Source organism: Chionomys nivalis, chromosome 25 (genome assembly GCF_950005125.1).
Source record: "Chionomys nivalis chromosome 25, mChiNiv1.1, whole genome shotgun sequence".
NCBI classification, from domain to species: Eukaryota; Metazoa; Chordata; class Mammalia; order Rodentia; family Cricetidae; genus Chionomys; species Chionomys nivalis.
In genome coordinates this window covers 17,304,537-17,327,622 of record NC_080110.1, presented here as the reverse complement: position 1 = coordinate 17,327,622, position 23,086 = coordinate 17,304,537, and the positions used below count along the sequence as shown (strand labels likewise).

The window sequence follows — 23,086 nt, the reverse complement described above, 5'->3', positions numbered from 1 at the left end:
GATAGTTGTTAGCCACGATTTTGGTGAGTGGATTTGAACCCAGGCCTTTTGCAAGAGCAATAAGTTCACTTAAGTCCTGAACTAGCTCTCCATTCTCAAGCTATGATTTGTAATTCTCCTGCACAAATCCCTTATTACCCATGAGGTTTTTCTATTCCTTCCTAAACATCCATGTTCCTCTGAGACAAGAACTGTAAAATTCTAACTTTGCCCATGCCAGTGATGTGGCAAGTAATTGTTGCTTAAGTCTTAACTGAGTTCTATCTGAACACATCTAGTTTATGCTGCATTTTCTTGCATTTCAGGTTTTGCATCTTGATATTTTTACATCCTTTGTAGACACTGCATGATTGGACATTTGCGTGTGTATGTATGTGTGTGTGTGTGTGTATGTATGTATGTATGTATGTATGTTTGCTTTTACTGTAGACCAAGTGTGCCTTATGTGCCACACATTTCTCTCTTAAGAATTAAATAACCTATGAGTATGAAGATGCATTTCCTTCCTTTTTTCTTCTTTTCTTTTCTTCATTTTTCTTTTTATTTTTCTTTCGTTCTTTTTTTGGCTTTTTTTTTTTTTGGGTTTTTTGAGACACAAGGCTTGTTGTCCTAGAACTCACTTTGTAGAACAGACAGGCTGGCCTTGAACTCACAAGATCCACCTGTCTCTGCCTTCCAACTGCTGGGACTAAAGACATATGCCACCATGTCTGGCTTTGAAGAAGATTTTTAAGATCAGCCACAGTTTATTATTGGTCATCTTTATTTTTCAACTCAGCAGATGAACCAAAGGTAAGGAAATGTACCTGCTGGCCAATGTATTACAGATGGGAAATCATTTCCCATTAACAAGAAGCAATTGTTTTCTCCCAAGTTTGTTTATCCTGTACTAGCTGTGGAGGGCAGATAGTGCTTGCTTTAAATTTTAACTTCTCCAACTATGTTTATTTTACTTAACTTCTCCATTTCTCAGTTCCTTTAATCTTTAAAATCCACTAGTGATATTACAGGCAGTGAGAGGGATCCATAAAACTACAGAATAGGTTTCATCTGAAGACCCACCATGAGTGGTTAAGTTTCCTTGATGAGAATAAATTAGGAGAAATTCTACATGCTCAGATGTATAAACTAATCTGACTCAGTGAACATATGTGAGGCATTTGCCAGCTTGGCCCTGATTTATTGGATACTGAGTGTTGTCATCATGTGTTAAGATCCAAGGAATGATTATATAATAGTTTCTAAATTACATAGTGTTATAATGCATATAGGATACTTTAACATTTCTTTCCCTTCTCATGATTATATTATACATCTTTTTAATGAATATCTACCCTTTTCCTATATCTGGAGCCTTGCAAATTGATGTTACTTACTAATTCTTAGTAAAGAAAGTAGCCATACACTGATTATTGATACTTACAAAATCAGTATTTTTATTTCAAAGTATGTTTTGCTAATATTTCTAAGAGGGATATAACATGTAACTTTTTCTGAATTTTTTATTTTTGCCTGTGAATAACTTAAATGATATATATATATATATATATATATATATATATATATATGAATGATTTAAATCTCAAAACACTCAGAACTTGGGATCCTTTAATATTGTGAGACTTACTCTGCCTAAAATTAAAATTTTAATAAACAAAAATAGGTGCCCTAGCTGATGAAATGGATGTATAGCTTTCAAGTAGATATGAAAAACATGATAAACTGAGGTAGAATTTCAGGTTGACTGAAAATGTAATGTAAGCCCATATTCATTCCGACTTTACAATTCATTTTTACAGATACAAGTTCAGACATACTCTATCATTAATTTCATCCAGGTTTTCAATACTTTGTATTATGTTTGGTACATAAACCATGTCTTTTTTTTTCTGGAAGGTGTGGTTCATTATTCAGAAAGGAAAATATCATTGTTTTATTTGAAAGTAAGCATACATGGGAAGGAAAAGAAAAAAGCAAATAACAGAAAGAAAATAAAGAAAACTCAGAAAGTGTCAATTTTTGTACATATATTATAATAAAATCAAGAAAGTTATTGCCAGGCTTGATGGCCATGTCTGTAATCCTATCCCTGGGGAGGACAGAGCTAGGAGAATATGCATTATAGTCCAGACAAAGATACAGAGGAACACCTTAAAAAGGGAGGGAAAGAGAGAGAGAGGGAGGGAGGGAGGGAGGGAGGGAGGGAGAGGAGAACTCAAGCTTAAAAAGAAGATAACTATTTCAGAAACTTGATAATGTGGATGGCATTCATCTTATCTCCTGCCACTCCTACTGAAAGCTTTTCTGCATCTTCTAATCTTGGCTCTGAGGTGGGTGTCACTGTTTCTGGGCATTTTACTCTAGTCCCGTGACTTCATCCAGTCACTCTCAAATGACAGCCTGTTAAAATTTTATGCTTCAAAACCTCAACCATTTCTAAATGATCGCTTTCGTGATAGTTGGGTCTAAGGACGGTTGTTAAAACTGGAAACAGATAGGCTTGGGCAGATACATATAGGTTTTGCATTTTGCATCCTGTTTAACACCAGTACAACCGCCTAAAGGGCACTCAAAGGTCAAGAGTCAATTCAGTTTATGAGATCTGTTTGTCATGATAGTAATGTGCAAAATAAACAAAAAACCCAGAGAACAAACATCAATTAACAATAAAAAGAATATGTTTATTTGTTTTTAAAAGGGAGTACGTTCTTCTCTTGAATTAAACATGCATAGCCACTGTGGGCAGCATGCTTAGGGAGGCACTTGTGCTTCGAAATGGAAATGGCATCACGGTTATGGCTAGTCATAAAAGTCTGCTTGGTGATAAAGTAAGTTACTAGTCTCGCCGGTTCTCTGCAAATGGACAGCGTCTACGTTCACCATTACCATTAAAGCTATATTCTTTAACTTAATTATACGTTATCTTAAAGTGCAATTTTTCTACCTACCGAGCTTTCTTTTATACTCCAGCATAAAAGAGATAGGGATGAGAATAAGAAAACCACTTACTATGCTTTTGGCTTTATTTCTCCCCCTTTTTTCTCCCTTCTTTCTTGGTTGATAGTTAGCTATACATTTTAATAGCTGAAAAATAAAGTTAATGGCTGAAAGACCCTGAATTTTTGTGTGTGTGTAAGAACTGGTCTTACTTGTTAATCATCATATTTTAATTGATTTTCCAAATGACACTGGTAAGTTTTATTTACTTTTATTAACTTTGAAAAATGCTGAAGAAAATTAAAATATAGCCATCTAGTTTTTTTCTACTTTTTTTTTTTTTTCAAGACATGGTTTCTCAGTAGCTATGGAGACTGTCCTGGAACTTGCTCTATATAGACCAGGGTGACCTCAAACACACAGGAATCTGTCTGCCTCTACCTCCCAATTGCTGGGATTAAAGGCATACACCACCACCTGGCTCTTATCTCAGCTTCCTCAAGGCTAAAATGGCAGGATGTTACCTGGCCTAGCAGCAATGTTTAATTCAAAAACATTTTAAGTCTTACTTCTGTGTGGTTGAAAGACTTTAGAGACTGTATCTTCCTTCCTGTAACCCCACATGAGGCTAGCCATGTAGTCATTCTGAAAATCAGTTTCTAAAGAATAAATTAATCCAAATAAACAATGTAACTGGTTCAAATGCATAATTAAATGAGTTATCATTATAAACTAAGTGGTAAGGAATAATCTATATTTGGAAATTTTATGTTTAAAAGCCAAAGCTATACTATGTAACACACATTTTCCTTTCCTTTCTTTTTTTGCATTTATTTTAGTGTGTATATGGAGGTCAGAGGACAACTCTCGACAGTCACTTCTCTCCTTCCTCCATCTGAATTTGGGGTCAAGCTCAGATTGTCACTCTTTATAATAAATGTTCCAGTTGAGTTAACTCCACACTTCTTGAGTCTCATTTTTCAAGGCAGGTCTCTACTCAACCCGAAGATCTATAATACACCTAGGGTGCTTGTCCAATGAGCTTCAAGTTCCAGGCTGGCACAGCCATACCTGACTTTGTATATGTGTGTGAGCTTCCAGTTCCAGGCTCTCACTGCCCTGCTTGGCCTTTACACATGAGTGCTGAGGATCCGAACTCAAGAGCTCTTGATCACGTGGCAGACACTAATCCATCTTTCTAGTGTGCCCTGCGTTGTTTTAGTCCATATATACATTGTATACTGTTTAAGTCATGTCAGATATGTCTCCTTGATGACGTATGTATTCCCTCCTGGTGAAATTCCAAGCTTTTCTGGACTTTTGGAACCTTGCCTGTCATTATCCTAGTGTGCATGAAAAATTGCAGCATCCATTTGACTTTCGTAATTCTCTCTCCAGGTGAAGCATACATGCGACTGAGTAAGCTCCCCGAAGCTGAGCACTGGTACATGGAGTCACTGAGATCCAAGACTGACCACATCCCTGCTCACCTCACCTATGGGAAACTGCTCGCTTTAACAGTAAGCACCTGTCTTTTGAATTCTCCAGAAATTGAGTTTTTCCCATGTGTCCAGGGGATAGCAGGAGTTTAAAGTACTTATCCTGGACCAGGGAATTCAGTTAATTAATGATAATATTATATACCTAGACAGACAATGGAAAAAAGCAAACCTTTGGGTCTGTCCTATAGAGTGTGAGATATGAGCATCCCTGATGTTTCAACAAGACAAACATAGATGGAGAACCTCAATTATATTGTCACCCATTCATGTTGTCTTAATGGCAATGTTTGTATAAATAATATGTTTTGCAAATTTGTTAGCATCAGGTTGGCTGGAATTAGAACTAAGGCCTGTTTTACCAAATAATGGGCCATATAAAATATTACACATTTTACAGGGCTATAGAGATGGCTCAGAGGTTGAGAACATTGACTGCTCTTCCAGAGGTCCTGTGTTCAATTCCCAGCAACCACATGATGGCTCACAACCATCTATAATGAGATTTGGTGCCTTCTTTTGGCTTGCAGGCAAGCATGCAGACAAAACACGGTTTACATGATAAATCAATCAATCGATAAATAAATATCTTTAAAAACTTTATACATTTGGAACTCCTTCTTGTTAGAGGCAGTCTATATGAGACTTAAAGATTTGCATCAGATCAGGGAATTCTCGGTCCCTGGAGAAATTAAGTAAAAAATAAATACAGGAAACTTCTACTGAGAACTTTTGTTGAAGGTATTCTTCCAAGAAATACAATCTAGAGGGAATTACAAAAAGAATGGTTGGCAAAATGTGGTATCTTTTGGATTAATCAGAAGATCTTTTGTGACCAAATAAGGCAGGTTCTAATGTTGACAAGCATGAGACAATAATGAGTAATTTCAATAAAATAAAGACGTGGAGAAAATGCTATTGCCTACAGCAGCTATAAAGTTATTTCCAAAGCAATGTTCTCTTCATGCAAAGTAAGCATTGGGATTGTACTAGGAATTCTATACATATTCACCTAGTAAAGTAAAACACTTTGTGGGCAAACACATTTCTTGAACACATTCATTTTAAGGCCACTACTCAAGAACAAAATGTCAGAGATAAATCTGAGAGCAAGCTTTGCTCAAATTTATGAAGTTCAGATGACATACAGAAATTCTTGGACATGTTCAACCTACACCATAAAGATTTGGTAATAAAGAATGACTCTAAAGTTTGGTATAGTAATATAAACCTTTAATCCCAGCACTTGGAAGGCAGAGGCAGGTGGATCTTTGTTAGTTCATGACTAGCCTGATCTACATAGAACGTTTCAGAACAGGCAGCGCTGTATATTAGAGAGAACCTGTCTCAAACAAACAAACAAGCAAGCAAAAACAGCTCCATAAAGAGTAATGTAATGACTCTGGCAAACTTCTCATTATAAATTCTTAGCTGACTGAAGGAAAATGACACCTTGAAGGCACATCCACTCCTAACATCACCTGTACCACTGAGTAAAATGTTAACTAGGAATGACTGCACAGCAACAATTAAGTGAAGGGGCTACATAAACAGAGAAGGTATGAACTGATTTGGGGAAGAGATCATGTATAACTACAATCGATCTGTCAAAGATCACAATCTAAGGAAGTTTGTTCAGTGGAGATAACAATGAAAAACCATTTGGTCCAAAGAATCCTGGAGAAAAACCTGAACCAGGGCATCTGGCATAGTGCAGGGCTGAGTTAAAAGCTATGCAGCAGGATAATAATTTGCATGGTATGACTGTGGGAGTTGGGTTTTTCCTCTGTGTACACAAATGCTAGGAACCCACACCCTTACCTAAGACAAGAACAGAGACTTTCAATGATAAAGCAAATGAGTTAGCAGTCTGTGGTGCAGGTGTAACTCATACAGCTGAAGGGGAGGTGAGGGGAAAGGGTGCTTTGCTTTGCGTGTGGATTGAGTCTGTCTCCCAGAGGTCCATATGCTTGAAGCTTGACTTTTCATGTGGTGAAGATCCTAATTGGCGACCAGTCAGAGAGGGGCTGAATGTTCTATAATTCTGTCAGGGCAATATCACCTTCACAAGGCATTAATGCTGATCTCGGAGTGAGTTCTCGAAAATACAAGGCTTCTGATTCTCCCTAGTTATGTATCTTGTCCTGTGATCTCTCCCTATTTGTCATGTTCCCACTGTGATGTCATCTATCATGTTGTGATGTACCCAGAAGACTCTTCCACAGCAAAGCCGGAACTGGTACATTGCCCATAAGCATACCAGATCTGTGAGATAATTAATCTTTTCTTTGTTAAATATTTAGCTTCAGGTATTTTGTTTGATCAACAGATGAGGGAAAGCAGACAGAGGAAGGAGTGAAATGTGCGTTGATTCAAAGTCATATCTTTTTATTTTTGTGTTTTTTAATTCTTCTCTCATGCATTACATCCTGACCATACTTTCCCCTCCCTCTGTTCCTCTCAGCTACCCACCTCCCCTCTCCCCCAGATTCACTCCTCCTCCATTTGCCTTCAGAAAAGGGCAGGCCTCCCAGGGATACCAACTGAACACAGCATAACAAGCTACACTAGGACAAAGCACAAGTCCTTAAGTCAAGGCTGAGCGAGGTAACCAAGTAGAAGAAAGGGGGCCCAGGAGCAGGCAATAGAGTCAGAAACACACTTGACTCCCACTGGTAGGAGTCCCACAAGAATAACTACTCAACAATGAAGTACACACAGAGGACCTAGCTCAAACCCAAACAGGCTCTGTGGCTGTCCCTTTTAGAGTGCTAAGATGTTTACTGTTTCTTAGCCACTCTGCAGAATATCAACAACATGGGCTGTCTTCCTGTCTTCTCACATCCCCTTTCCCTCATCTCTTTCCTTTGAAGAATTCATTGAATTTTCATCCCTAAAAACACAATCTTTCTGGGGAAAGATTCTCTGTCGACATTAGAAGGCACTCTTTAATGGTGCGAAGAAGCAGGATGAAAGCTTTTACTAACTCACCCATAGCTATGAATGGTCAAAATTGAACCGTCAGACCTATGATGAGAAACAAATTGGTACAATGAGAAGTCTGAAGACTCTTAGGACAGAATGACTTTTTTTTTTTTTGGCAGAGATTTTAACACACAGCATTTATGGTGTCATAAGAATGGAAATGTTGAAGGGGAAAACCAAAGTTTTACAGGCAGAAACTATGACAGAACTGTTTTCTTTTAAAGGAAGAGAAGTCTCCCTGTGTGCAAATGCAGATACAGGAAAACAAAATGTCTAAAAGACATTTGGAACTTTTGAGATTTTCTCATGGTTCACAGACAGCCATGGTGAACTTACGATTTTTCAAAGAAGCATTTCAAAAATGACTATGAAGGCTATAGCTGCCTAACTATTGTCCTTCCTACAAGCCGAGAGAAATGACCACATTTTCACACATAGTACTGATGAGCCTAGGCCCAATACTGCCTATAGAGAGCACGTATCCTGTTCTGTTAGATTTTCAATGCAGAGAACGTTAGGCTTTCTTTTTCAAAATAGATTTGAAAAGCTGCATTGAAAGTTTTTGCCTCACAGAAACATGTTGAAAAGAAAGAAAAGGCTTGCATATCACAATATAAATTTTAAAATTATTTCCCTCCAGTAGTATTATTTTATAGTTTCCTTCTTGATGGTTAGATGAAATGCAGACTTCTGTGGAATGGCTTGACCATAGAGCCAAATCCCTCAACCATCTTTAACAGTTTCTTCTAAATTAAATGTTTTGCAGATTCAGAGTCCAGTGTATTACGTTCGATAGATTATGGGTTACTTGCTCTTCTAATATACTACTGAATTGACAAGGTGGAAAATACCACACATTTTGACTTTTGAGATTGTGTGTGTTTAATTCAACAGAACAGGCTACTACTCCAGGAGAAGTAGAAATGGGGTGGTGTGTTTCCCTTGTGTCCAAAGTTGCCAAAGGTCAACTGTGTAAAACTGTCTGGCAGCTATGTCAGAGTCAGACTGTAAATGATGATTTCATAGGAGAATTCTGTTTTTATGAGAAAATTAGGAAAATTTGATGATTGCTACTTTGATTCTAGTTATACTGACTCATTTGGAACGATTTTTCTTACACATTTGTCTTTAACAAGCTCTGTTCAAAGGGATATAAGGCTTCCCAGCATGCTTTTGCACATCTTATAGATCATGTCTATTTTATTCCTCTGCTGAAAAGAAAAGGAAAAAGAAAAGGAAAGCCATCTTTCTCCTCTCTCTCCTATTGAAATTGTATTTCCTTTGTGAAGTCTGCCCTGAATTTCTCAAGAAGTTATAATTTTTTAAGTTCTTGATCATCTTTAGTCCCTCTTTCTGTACCTCTATGGTGTGAATTGAACAACATATAAACATATGTCTGTCTTTTGATATTAGATATAGAACATTTTATTTTATGGCATTTCAACATGTGTTGGCTTGGGTTGACACTTACTGAATTTTTAATCCCTTCATTTGGTGCACACATGTCCTTAGACCTGCTCTTCCACCCTGGCCATTGCATGCATTCGTGTGGATATGTGCTGAAGGATTGGATGAGAGTGGCCAGACCTCACAGCAGACATACGCATAATCTTCCAGAGCACTGAAAAGAAGGTGATGTTAGAGGGCAGTCCATCACCTGTGTTCGGTGCTGGATGTTGCTTTATTACTTCTTTTATTTTTATCTTAAAAACTTTTTTTCCTAAAATAAATTTTGAGCATATATTTTTCCTCCCTCTAACTTCTGTCAGATAGTTCCTGCCTCTATATGTACACGACTTCATACTTGAAGTTTCCATCTCCAAACAAAAGCAAGACAGGGAAGCAGCAACAAAATCTGGAAATCAAAACAGAAAATCAGTAAGACAAAAGCCCAGACAAAACAAGAAGCACATACAAAGGAAAGCAAAGCATGAAGTCTGTTTCGTGTTGCCTAACTACTGCTGGGCGCGAGGCCTGCCCTAGAGTGTAGTTGATATACCCATTGGCATTTCATTGGAGAAAATTGATTTTCCCTTTCCCAGCAGGTATCAATTACAAAGACCTTTGTGGTTAGGGGTGCGACTTTGGGTTCACTCCCCCCTTTCCGTGCTAGGATGTTGTCTGGTTTGCATCTGTACAGTCTTCCGTGTGCTGCTGCAGTGTCTAGGAGTCCATGTCACAGCTAGTCCTCTTGTATCTTGGAAGGCGCTGCTTCCTAGAGTCCCCCGCTTTTGTCTTTTCTCTCACATGGGTCCCTGAGCCTAGAGGGGAGCGGTGTGACAGAAATATCCTATGCCGGACTTAGTTCTCCAAAATCTTTCTGTACCTTGTCCAATTATAGACCGCTTATTAATTACAATTCCTGCAACAAGAAGCTTCTCTGATGAGGCTTGAGCAATGATCTGCTCTATAGTTATAGCAAGGTGTGACTAGGAGTCATTTTATCATTATGTGCCTTGAGGAATGGTATTTTTCTTGATCGTTCTTAGAGAATGCTATTCCAGTTTATAATTGAGACACCTGAGCAACTAAGATTTAAATAACATTCCCCAAAAGACATTTTGTAATTAAATAGTAGAATTAAATACAACTATACAGTTTTGCATGTTAGGTGTTATTAATTTTTATTCTCTAGTAAATAATTTTAAGTGGATTCTTCCCCCATTGATAGGCCATCTTTAACTGATTAGAGAGTCTCGGGAGTCAGTCCCTATAACTTTCTATTCATCACTTAAGGTCATTTTTTGATATTTGTTTTAAGTATCAGTTTAGATTGTATGAAAGATTACATGTATTTTTATTACCAGATGTGATTGCTCATGGACAGAGGACTTAAGGCTATGGGCATATTTTGATTCAACCTTCTATCTGTAATACAAACTTTCCAGGGTACCCTAGGGGACAGCTCTGCCTCGAGGTCATGCATAGGTTCCATGTTTAAATATAGCAGGGCTCAGCTGACATCTTTTTAAAAATATATGGGACTTTTATACTAGTGGAATATCCAAATAAAATACAAAACACAGGCTGAGCTTAAATTTTTCTGCTTAAGATTGTGATTTATTTCTTGTTTGAACTTTGTTGCCTAGGGCTAACTTCATGCATTTAAAATTGTTCATGCACTAAGAAGGGCTACAAGAAATACCATTTCCATTATTGTATTTCAGGTGATTTTTCTAGTTACTTCTAAAGCTGTGTGGGTCCTGAAGCCTTGTCTTAGCTTTGTTTTTTGAAAACCTTTGTTCTGTTCCATTTATTTTAGCCAAATATTTTGCAGTTTTTGTCAGCCTGTAAAATTAATATTGATTTAAATTGTAATAAAACCTTCTTGGCTGTTAGCTTATTTTCCAGATTTAGGTTAGTGGGAAAGAAGGAAAGATATTGGAGACTCTAACAGTAATTCTTGACATACAAAACCTTTATTTTGGCTACCGCGTGGACACACTAAGCCAGACTCCTGTGTCTAGCCAAAGTTAATTGGGCTCCATAAAACTCCAGTTGTGAAAGTACTTGATGTTCTCCAAAAAAATCCTCCTCCACCCCGCCCTGAGCTGCTTGGTATCTCTGTGTCTACTGGAAGCCCAACACACTATCCTATGCTTCTTTTGTAATTATTATTATTACTTGGAATTGAGAATTCTCTTTCCATTTGGCTTTATTCAGAGCAAAGCACTTTCGTTTTGTGTGCTGAGCAACATCTGGCTTTCTGGATTTGTTTTGTTGTGATTTCTGCACAGCCATGTTTAGATTGGAGAAGTCCCCGCAAGAGACAGCTCTGTAATTCTGATTCTGTGATTAATATGAATATATTCAATTCATATGTTAAATTTACTTCTGTGAAAAGGGAAAACATTATATCCTATGTAATTGACTGCCTAAATATTTAACTGACATATGGAAGGAACTTTAGTTCAATATAATGTTCAGTTAAGCTTCCATTTAAAGTTGCCTTATCTAAACTTTATGATTTATTGTTCTAGATCCAACCATCATCATTGTATTGTGTTTACTGAGAATCAAAATGGATATGGTAATTTTACTAGTACCCCTTTCCATAATTCAAGATAAGCACTTTTAACCTAATATCAGAAATATAAGTATTATGTTTACATCATTAGGTGACATGGGAATCTAAAATACATTTCTCTGCCTTTGTCTAGGAGAGGTCAATGTGAGGGTGTTTCCTTTTGCTAGATCGCCTCGGGAGTCATACAAATCAAAATACTGACATTCTCTGGCATTCAAAGCTGTGCAAACGTAGATGTAAAACAGCTATTTTTCCCCTTGTGCTATTTGCATGTTAACTTTTAATTTCTGGGAATAGAAGATTATATTGTTCAAAAATGACCTGCCTTTTATTAGTCTGAGGGTTTTTTTGTTTGTTTGGTTTGGTGTTTTTTTTGTTTTGTTTTTTTTTTTTTTTTTTTTTTGCCTTTGCTTGTCTTTTGTATTGGTCTATAGTTTCCTTTTTATGCAATTGGAATAGCCTCTTAACTCAAGTTCCCCCAAATCCTTCAGGCACTTGAATGTCTCCTTCTTTATTTGTTTGTTTTTCCGAGAAAGGGTTTCTCTGTGTAGCTTTGGTGCCTGTCCTCGAATTATCTCTTGTAATTCAGAGATTTGCCTGCCTCTGCCTCCTGAGTGCTAGGATTAAAGGCGTGCACCACCACCACCAGGCAAATGTCTCCATCTTATTGGAGTGATGAAGATAAAGAAGCAATGTGGTTCTAAATGTAATATAGCGCTCTCACAGAACTTTGAAAAACAAGCTTTTATAAAGACTTGCAGTGGGCGGATGTTTGCTGCCTCAGACTTCCCACTGAACAGTAGTGATTTCAGGGTTTCAGAAAAGACTTAGTGACTTTTGTTCAGGAGACACTAATAGCAAAAGTCAGTGTCCTGTACTTGTGATTGTGGGAATGGCTTTTGTTTCAGAGACCGTAATTATGTAGTTTCCTAAACTGTATCCGAACTCTTTTATTGCTGTGATAGAAATAGGAGTCCACATCACTTTGCAGGCCTCTCTTTCCCCTTTTATATTCCTTAAGTTTGTTAATTAAGTCTCATTCATACACTATGATACTTTCCTTGGCCTTACAACCTGCAGCTTCTTGGTCTTTCCTAGCATTTTTGTTGACTCTCCTGTCATGTAACCTAGTATGAAAACGTGTTGATGTAAGGCCAATTGAATCATTACTTTTTAACTGTATAATTCCATGCTGACTGCATTCTGTGGCTCTAATAAAATGTGCTGACCAAATATGTCTTGGAGGAGGAAAAGGTTTATTTGTATTATACTTTCAGGACACAGCCCATCATGAAGAAAAATCAGTTCAAGAACTCATCAAGCATGAACCTGAAGCAGAAAACATAGACCAATGCTGCTTATATGTGTGTATGTATGTGCTCATGTGTGTATGTGTGTGTATATATATATAGATATATATGTGTGTGTGTATGCTAATTGCTATATGTGCTGATTGTGTGTGTATGTATGTGTGTGTGCGCGTGCGTGTTTGGATGCATAGACAGATTAATAGAGATAGACAGACAGACAGACAGGTAGATAGACAGTCTTGTGCTTAACTAATTTTCTTAACAACACAGGCCCATCTGAGCAGGGAATGGTGTTGCCCATAGTAGGCAGGGACACTCCCCACATGCATGTACATTAATTAACAATTGAGACAATTCCTCAGAGACATGATCTCAGCTGAAATGCCCCTTTCAAATGATTGTAGCTTGTGCCACATGGATAGTTGATGATAACTGAGAAAATTTCCTGTCTTGATAATTTTATAATAATTATATGAGATATAAGAAAATCTGAATTTCTTTCTTGCTAAAGTGTTGACCTCCCTAAATACACAATTAGTATCAGGAAAGGTGATGTACTCAACATACACTTTTAAGATACGTAACTTTTGCCTTAAGTGGTTGGAACAATTTTTTTTTCCAGAAGGAGATTTTGTTTTATTCTGATGGCATCTAAAATATATTGTTGTACAGACGGTCTTCAAGTTATGGTGAGGGTTCTTGTTGATGAGCCCTTCATAGATTAAAAGTACAATTAGTTGAGATAGGTGTATAACTTCAGCTTGTTTGAAAGGTAAAGCAGGATGGATTCAAGTTTAAGACTTGTGGGGCAATTTATTGAGGTGGTGTCTCAAAATGCTTGAAATAAAAGTTATTGATATAGTACAGTGGTAGATATAGCACAGTGGAAGATAGAGCACCGTGGTAAATACAACATGGGTAGATTGATCGCAGTGGTAGATACCGCGTGAGTAGATAGAACGCTGTGGTAGATAGAGCATGGCGGTAGATAGGGCAGAGCAGTAGTCTTCTTAAGGTCCTAGGTCCAACCACTAGTACTAGGAAAACAATTGCAGTTGAAAATTGCTTTTAATATACATAAACTATCAAGAATATTAGCTAACAAAGAAGACAGTGTAGACGGTTGAGTTATTTTTTTTTTTTTATAATCAGGTAAGAGAACACAGCACTGCACATTTAATCCCAAAAGAAAATGAAAATAAAATATCTGGAATTTCTTCTGACTGCATACTCACTTTAGCACCATTAAAGTAGAGCAATCCTAAGTAGTATCGTAGTAAGTCAGGGAGAAGATGTACACACATGCGTGCACACGCATACTTGCACACACACATGCACACACAGACATGCCCATGTGTACTGGATGCCGCCTTAGTTTATTTTCTGTTGATTACTGTGGTAAAGACCTTGACCCAAGGCAACTTGGGTAAGAAAGGGGTTATTTGCTTTATACTTCACAATCACAGTCCGCTACTGAAGGAAGCCAGTCAGGAACTCAGGCAGAGACTGTGGAGGAATGCTGCTTGACTTGGTCCTCTTGGCTTCTTAAGGCTGGCCTTTTATAAAGCACAGAGCCATCTGTTCAGAGGTGGCACCACCCGCCATGGACTAGGCCTTCTACTAATCACTAGTCAAGAGAATTCCCAACAGGCTCTTCTTCAGGCAATCTCTTGGAAGCATTCTCTCTCTCTCCTTTTTTTTTTTTTTGGTTTTTGGAGACAGGGTTTCTCTGTGGTTTTGGAGCCTGTCCTGGGACTAGCTCTTGTAGACCAGGCTGGTCTCGAACTCACAGAGATCCGCCTGCCTCTGCCTCCCTAGTGCTGGGATTAAAGGCGTGGGCCACCATCGCCCAGCTGGAAGCACTCTCAACTACAGTTTCCCCTATTGAGATGACTTTAGCTTTGCTTAAGTTGATACAACACTAACCACAGATGCTATATGAGTTCCAAAGTGTTAAAGTGTTTAATACTTTGTTTTAGTTTCTATTTCTCCTTCCTTTGATTTGCTATGGATTGATTGTATCCAGCATGTTATGTATGGCCCACGCATACATATTCTATCTCTAAGCTGTATCCCCAAGCCTCATTTTTGCAGACTTTTAAAGTGGTTCAAAGCCAGCCCAGCTGTGAACACGCTCATAAACACAACCCCCTCCTTGTGTTTACCGCATTACTTTAGAGGCTGTTGGTCCAAGCAGCTTGGAACGGGAGACCCAGAGAGTTGTAGACTGTTAGTCATTGAGATTGCATTTGTTCCAATACAGTTTATTCTAGGCTTGGCCCCATGTTTCCCCTCATATCTTGAGTTTCTAGGACCATATGAGCTTGCTATGCATCTCTTTTCTTTCTTTGTATGAAACTTGTTTTATTGTTTCCCTTACAATACAACAAAGCAGATATCAGTTTTAAATTTGTTCCTTCCATTGCCCCTGCCCCTCCAGTGGTCTCTCATTTACCGCACTATCTTCAAAATTTACCTCATACTCTAGCACACATCAAAATAGTCATTGTGTCTATGCTGTTCCAACAATCCTGTATCTGAGTGAGTTACCCAACGACCAAATCCCAGCTGTGTGAATGAGGAAGTCGGGACTCACAGAGCTTGAGTGTAGGGCTGTGTCCATAACCTATTATATTAACTCTCCCAGTATCTTTCCTTGGATGCAGCTGTACCTTAAATTTAAATTGTTCTCTAGCCTTGGGTTTTCTTTATTATGCTGGAACACACAGGCATTCACATTGTCTAGGTAAATCCCTAAATTCAAAGCATGTAAAAACGTTACTTCAAAGATAAGTCATTTAGCAATTAAGTTTTCATATGCAGTTGTGAAGTGGAGAGGAAGTGTGTGTGTGTGTGTGTGTGTGTGTGTGTATTTTGAAGTAAAAATAATTATGGCATAGCTACTGATAGTGGACTTGGGCATCAGTCTATGTAGAATGACAGAAATATAGTAAAGCTTAAGGTCACTTGGAATGGCCACGTGATACGCACAGTTTCATCTGTATTTGGAGACTTTAAAGAATCATGAGATGAGGCAAACTCACAGGGATAGGGTAGGAACAGGAAGGCCAAAGAGATTAGAACTCAGCCTTTAGCTAGTAAACATTCACCTGGCAGAAGATTGAGTTGAAGGCCGAGCACTTAATCCCTTCCCTCCCTAGTCATTTATTTCTTCTGCCAGTAGAAGGCATAATTCTTGTTAAAGGCCTAAATTTGCAGGCTTCTCATTGGCGAGACATAATGGAGGCTCTTTAGAAAACATGACAGGGTGCGGTACACGTGTGAGCACATGCTGTAATCTAGTGTCGGGTGATAATCATCTTTTAGGTTGAAAACAGCAGTGTGCAGGAATCACGCCTCAATGGGACCTTCTGGAAGGTTTGGTATTAGTTCTCTGGCGTAGTTATTGGCTGTCGTATGTAAAGACATGCATTTTCATGCCCTGTAATGAAGAAATGGGTAGTATGGGTACAACAGTCAGGCTTAGGGTTTTTTTTTGTCCCCCCCCAATAAAATGGACAGTATCAGGTCTGAAAGTATTTATTAAATTGGGCCCATGCTCCTATCATCTGGATGTAGTTAAACTATTTTCAGAGGTTGAGATGCCCATTGTGTCAGGCAGGACTGGTGGGCAGCAATTAGGTAAATAGAGTCAGTGCCATATTCTGAACAATTGTAGTTCTCATGGAACCCTGGTTTTGAGGGAAAGGTTTTTAAAGAAGAACAATACTGGTCCACTTTGTTCTCTGGCTGTCTGTGATGTCATGTGACCTGCCACTCTTGCTCATATTCCTGTTGGATATCTGTAGGGGAATATGTTCCTGCTGTGGAGCTGCAAAGATATCATGACTTAGTGGGAAGCCAGGCTATACTTAGAGCCGCAGTAGGACCGCTCTGGAGGGGGATTGTAGGGGGTCGCTTGTTCGTTTCCCAGCTGCCCAGACTCCCGAAATAACCACACAGAAGTTATATTAATTAAATCACTGCTTGGTCTATTAGCTCTAACTTCTTATTGGCTAGTTTTTATGTTGTAATTTAACCCATTTCCATTATTTTATATTTTACCATGAGGCTTGTGGCCTACCGGCAAGGTTCTAGCGTGTCTGTCTCTGGTGGTGGCTCCATGGCTTCTCTTTACTCTGCTTCCTTTCTCCCGGCATTCAGTTTAGTTTTACCCACCTAGCTCTGTTCTACCCTATCAGGCCAAGCCAGTTTCTTTATTAAGAAATGGCATTCACAGCATACAGAGGGGAATCCCACATCAGAGGGGTAGAGCTGAAATAGGACAGCTCTGGAGGCTGGAGCCTCAAGAGTACTGCTCAGCCCTGGAGGGAAGGTGTCCTGACTTATTCGGAAGCCAGGCTACCTGAAGTTGGGGTATGGTGGGAGATGATCTCCCTGCAGGACATAGCAATCCTGCTCTTCTCCTGGAGAGCCACTACAGTTGTGCTCTGCTCTGTTCCCTCAAGGGAACGTTTTAGCAGAGCTATCGGCTTCTTCTTCAGCCCAAGATGTTATTTCTTTTGCTCACACTCCGCTAGAAGCAAGTGCCTGCAGAAATAAAGCAACCCGCTCTGGGGAAAAGTTGTTACTTTTTCTGCTCAGCCTTGCTCAGCCCCCTTAGGGAGCGTCCCAGCCAGGATCTTCTATTCAGCCCTGGCGAATGAAGGTCCTTGCCCAAGACCTTTTGATAAAGAGATTTATTTGGGAAGCAGGAGTCCAGGAGAGTGGCTGCCTCTGCCGGGGAGGGATAAATGGCTGCCTTTAAGTGAACAGGCAGAGAGGATTATATATGACTTCTTAGTAGCAGAATTTTCTCAGAGAGAAGAGAGATGGGTTAGTTTAGTTGGTCAGGGGCAGAGATGGCTGTGATTTCCTGACCAAATTGTGATTCTTTCACTGATCCTTTTTAGCCTTTTGACTCTAATCTTAGGACCAGGGCATATTTCCTTCACTGGCTCTGATTCTATGTACAAAGTGTCTTTCTTTGACCCTGTTTTCAGAGTCAGGGCATGTTTCTTTGATCCTGGGTTCAGGGATAAAGATATTTCTTTCAGTGGCTCAGGTCTCAGATCCAGGGTGTTTCTTTCACTGGGTCCGGGTTCAGAGTCAGGGTGCTCAGTGATTAGCTTGTTTCCTGCTCCTTTTACCCTACAATATCTGTGATGCAATGCAGCCAAAGGCACCTTTATTACTGGTAGCACCATGCCATGTGGGCTTTTGGTCTCCAAACTGTATGTGGCTCTCAGCCGCAGGTATTTTTGTTATAGCAAAAGAAAGTTGACCAACACAGTACATTTCATCTGACTCTGAACAGTAGCAACAGGCAGTGACTTGTTGAGCAAACACTTGTTCAAGAAGTAATGTTACATAGTGTAGCAGTCAGTTCACGTCACTATGATGGAATACGTGACATGGGATGCTTATGAAATAAACACAAGTTTATATTGACTTATATTGGTTCAGGTTTCCGATTTAGGCACTGCCTTTATGTTGGATTTCTGGTGACAATGGCAGATGATAATGGGAACATATGTTGAACAAGAGATTGCGTTTTGAAAGGATGAAGAACTAGGAGGAAGCTACTGAGTCCCACAATGCCCTTTTAGGTATGGCTCAGTGAACCTAGGACATCCCAATAGTTCCTATCCTTGAAAGGTTCATGGCACCTCCCACTAGCACATCTCCAAGGGTACCAGACATTTATGTAGAAGTTTTTGACAGATTTTCAACATTTGAACAATAGCATGTGTTAAAATTTGCTTTCTAAGTATAAAATGAGAAATTTCAAGTGTGAATGAATTTGAGCAAAATGAGATTTTTACTACTACTATTATTGAATTGGGAGTTTCTTCTAAAGCAGTGTTGCTGAAATAAGCAAATATTACTAACATATCCCTGTTACTGTTTTAAGCAAACAGTTATCCTCAGAATGAATGGAGTTTAAAAAAAGGAACGTACTCTGCCTTCATTCTTCAATAGCAGCATTTATTTATGTGGAGCTAAAATGCTAATATTTTATAATTTTTACATTATAATTTTGCATTGGACTGTATCCAATAGCTCTCCTTGGGCACATGTAACCCCTGCACTGCGCATTCTACATGCCCCGCTACCACTGTATGACATTTAGAATTCTTCACCTTTAAGTGATAGTTTGATTGGATATCAAGTTCTAAGTTTCTGAGTGTATTTTGGCTTTGAATAGTTTACTGTTGTCATATTTAGTGGCTTCTAAGTAGAAGCCTGCTTTAATTCTTACCTTGGTTTCACTCTAGGGAAGACACTCTTCCCCCACAGAGTCACCCATTTTAAGATCACTTCTGTGGGTTTGGCATATATACATAACATTCCACACTAATACTTCCAGAATTGTGTGTGCTTGGCATTCTCTGAGATTTCTGGTCACATCATTAGGTGTTTGTCATTAATTTTTGGCAAACTCTTTCATTGCTATCCAATGGTGTTTTCTTTCTGATATTTCAATTATTCTTACTACATGTGCGAAATCTCCACACAGTGCTTGTATACCCTAGACTTTTTATTCTTTTTCTTTGTGTGCAGTCTTGGAAGTTTCTCTTGACCCACCTCCCAGCTTGATGATTTTTCCCTTATTTATATTGAGTCTTGTGTTGAACATATCCAAGGTATTCTTGATATATTTTACAGTACTTCTGGCATCACTTTTCTTTCTTTATACCGTATCATTCTGCTGATATGACCCCTTTTTGTCGCATGCTCTCTCTGTTTGAATTGGAACCATCAACCTATGAATCACAGTTGTCTTCCAGGTTCCTCATCTGATAATTCCAAAATCTGCTTCATATCCCCACATCTGAGTCTGCTTCTGTGGCTTGTTTCTTTCGAGACTTCTTCTTTTGGGGCATGCCTGGTAACCATTGATAAATTTGATTCTAGAAACCGAAACCAATAGCCTCTAATTGAGAGGATTTTCACTAATTTCATTAGGACTTGGGCATTGTTTGGTGTTGGTGCTAGCTAAAGAGACCAAAGCCTTCACATTCTTTCAGTGGCTTCATTTTTGTCCTCATTTACTCTGCCATACTTATTTTGTTGCATCCTTTTCGCTCTTAGTTCGGAGCTGCTTTAGGTATGCTGCAGCATCAAGTCTCAGTCTTTAGGTGGGCTTGTGTGTCTGTCCTGTGTCCTTCACCAGTTTGATGCTTGCTCATTAGCACCACCTCCCCTTTCCCCGCGTCACCACCGTCACACCTCATGTAAGGCAAAGAGAATGGAGCCAAGCATGAAACAGGAAGAATCCTGTTCCTCTACAGCAGCTGAAGGTAGCAATGCTAGTCACTTACCCTGAAGAGGGCATGTTTACTACTGGGACGGCTGGGCTGGAGGATGATGCTCCTCCATGGGTGGTCTTCTTTTCCCCTGCCATCATCAGGAGGAAGTCACATTTTGGGTTTTTGCGGAGAACAGTTTGGAAGTCCTGGAAGACTGAGTGTCTCTATGACTTGACTTTCAGGTTTTTTTTCTTGCCTCTAATGGAATCCATATTCAGGCTCCAGCAAGCTATCAAAACCATCACATACATGTATCTGCTGGTTTTGTGGCTCAGTTGACTTCCGACTAATATTAAGACTTTTTCTTAGTGTGTCTCTGCTGTGACTTTCCATAATTAGTTTTCCCACATTTCACAATTTCTCTGCTTTTTCAAACTCTGTTCACTAATGGGTCCCCCAAAAACTTTATTGTCTGGCTGTTCAGTTGTGTGTGTGTGCGCGCGTATGTTTGATTTGTTTTTATTGCTGGTTTGTAAGACACTATCTATGTCTGTGTATGTGTCTGACTATATCAGACATCACACATATTTATGGAATGTCTTTTGGGTTCCTTTTCCTAGTACAAAAACTATAATGTAGTAGATATATTACTAAGATATAGATATAATACTAATATATGTATCTAATACTATATATATATATAATGTTAAGACTTTTTCTTAGTATTTCAAAAGTATAGCAAAAGGCATTTTGAAAAATATATTTAATCACAGAGCTTGCTTGCTTGCTTCATAAATGCTGTCATCTTGGAGGAATGCCCCTTGATGAATGCTACCTCCCACCTGACTGGCTTGTTCCATCCATAGCAGATCGTTGGTGCTGGTTAAATGCAAGCCATTTAATCAATACTACCCCTGTACTCTCTTGTCTGTAAAATGAGAAACAGTTTCTAGTTGAAAGGATAAGAAGATTGGGAAGGTTAAAGGGGTTCGCACATGTGTGTAAAGCATTCAGAACACACTATCCGGTGGCACAGCATAGACTGAGTAAATGCCCTTGTGACTAAGGGTAAGGTTATTGTTACTGTTTTCACTGCCATGTCTGTATGACATTGACCACTGTTATTTGGGTGTGGTAGTATTCCTGTGCAGCCTAACAGCCATCACTTCCCACAATATTAGACTTCCAGTGATTCTGTAAATTAGCCATGTTCATCTATTCTGCTTAATCTAGGAGATCTGGTTCCTGAGCCTCCACTTGGCAACTCCTACCCATCCATCCAGCTTCATCTCAAACATGCCTTCAACTAATACCTATTAATGCTTTAACGCAGCCTGAGCACTTGTCTTTCTATGTTCTTAGCTGATTCTTATAAGAATTTTATTTGATTCTTTTAGGTGTAAATATGACTTCCATCGATAACCATTACCAACTTGGTGGGAGCACTTGATTCTTCTGTATTAATTTTTGTTTATTTTTGAATTTTTATATTGTTTTTAATATTTTAACAAAATAAATGATCAAACCCATCCTCCTGCCCTCATTCCCTCCCTTCAGTTTCTTCCCTATCCTTCTACCCCCATCACTATTCCTTCCTATTTCACGAGCTCTTTCTTTTAAGCCCGCTGAGTCTACTTAGTTCTGCACCACATGCATGGGTATAGAGCCGTCTACTGCAGTGGTGATAGCTTCTCAAGGTTCACGTCCTTGATGAAAACTGACTCTCCCTCCCACAGCAGCTGTCTCTACCAATCTCTCCTCAGCTTGGTGTGCAGCTTTATGATGTCCTCCTCCATGCATGCTTGGACTTTGTCTGACATTATCTTATAACACTTAGTTTGCATCACCAGTCCGTGTTAAAGGCATGTGGAAGACTGACTCAGATGGAAGTTTTCTTTTAAAATGCTGCACTAACACTTACACCCACTGAGTTACTTGCTCTATAATCTGTGCTTCCTGAAGGTAAGCACAGCATCTTTGAAATCTAATAGCTACTTCGGAGTCTGTATCTGCCATTGAATAGGCTATGGAGGATATTCTTCTTTTGAAATGCCAGGAATAGTAATTGCAGTTTAGCAGTAGCTATTTGTTGAATTAATAAGTTATTTTAATGTTGCATAGTAGAAGTGAAAGATGAGCCAAGGAAAAGCAAAAATTAAACATTCGAAGGGATAAATGACAATGATGAAGGTGTATGCAAATGATTGTATGCTCAGAGAGAAGATGGTGCTGGGAGTGGGGCAAAGCAGTGAAAATGGAAAACACCAAGTTAGCTCTTTTCTTTTTATTTTGTTGGCCCCTGTTGATGGAGATCCTGAGCAGTAAGGAGGGACTGAAGAGTGATGTTTCATGGTCAAGTTCTTAGATGGCAACACTTTGGGGCAGAAAATAAGTTCACTTATTTTGTGTCAGTGATGTGGTATAGATATGATGACCAGCACTGGGAATGAAGAGACCCTAAATCGATTATATTCCTCATTATTTATGGTACAGCATCATTTTACTGACTGTCTGTTTTGCTGTTGTAGCCTTACAATGGAACATAACATAAGTATAATATAAGCCACCCACTTCCTATGGTTGAATTTATAGAATTGCATCTATAGAAGTTATGATAATAACTGTGTACCTTCTGATAGGTATGACAGAATGTGGATCATTCTCTATCCTTTGGTTTTGTTAAATATCAGGAAAAGTGTGATTTTATATGTGGATTTAATGTTTCATGTTTTCGGGAAATTAGGTTGTCATGTAATGTTGACGGGATGAGATTTATAGGACGTATATGTATATGACGTAATTGTATATGTATATGACGTAATTGGGTGAACTGTGAATTGATAAAGGTGATGGAAGAACCAACATTTTCACTTTGGGATATGCTATTCTGCTGAAGTTCATTATGATCTTAAGAAGTAACGTTATATGGACTTAGGTTGTATTTAGGAATTTATGTATCTACATATCTACATGTAATAACAATTACTGAAAAAAGAAGGCATGAAGGAAAGCATGGAAGGGTATGTATATGGGAGAGTTTGGAGGGAGGAATGGGAAGGGAGAAATGTAACTATA

At 38.8% G+C, this 23,086-nt stretch overlaps 1 protein-coding gene across 1 annotated transcript in view; it reads left to right on the top strand.

Annotated features, from left to right (window-relative positions):
• Positions 1-23,086, top strand: part of Tmtc2 (transmembrane O-mannosyltransferase targeting cadherins 2) — a 380,346-nt gene that overhangs the window by 252,777 nt on the left and 104,483 nt on the right. Inside the window, exon 8 of the mRNA XM_057758114.1 lies at positions 4,336-4,457. Coding sequence (XP_057614097.1) covers positions 4,336-4,457 — 122 coding nt within the window. The remainder of the gene's footprint in view (positions 1-4,335; positions 4,458-23,086) is intronic.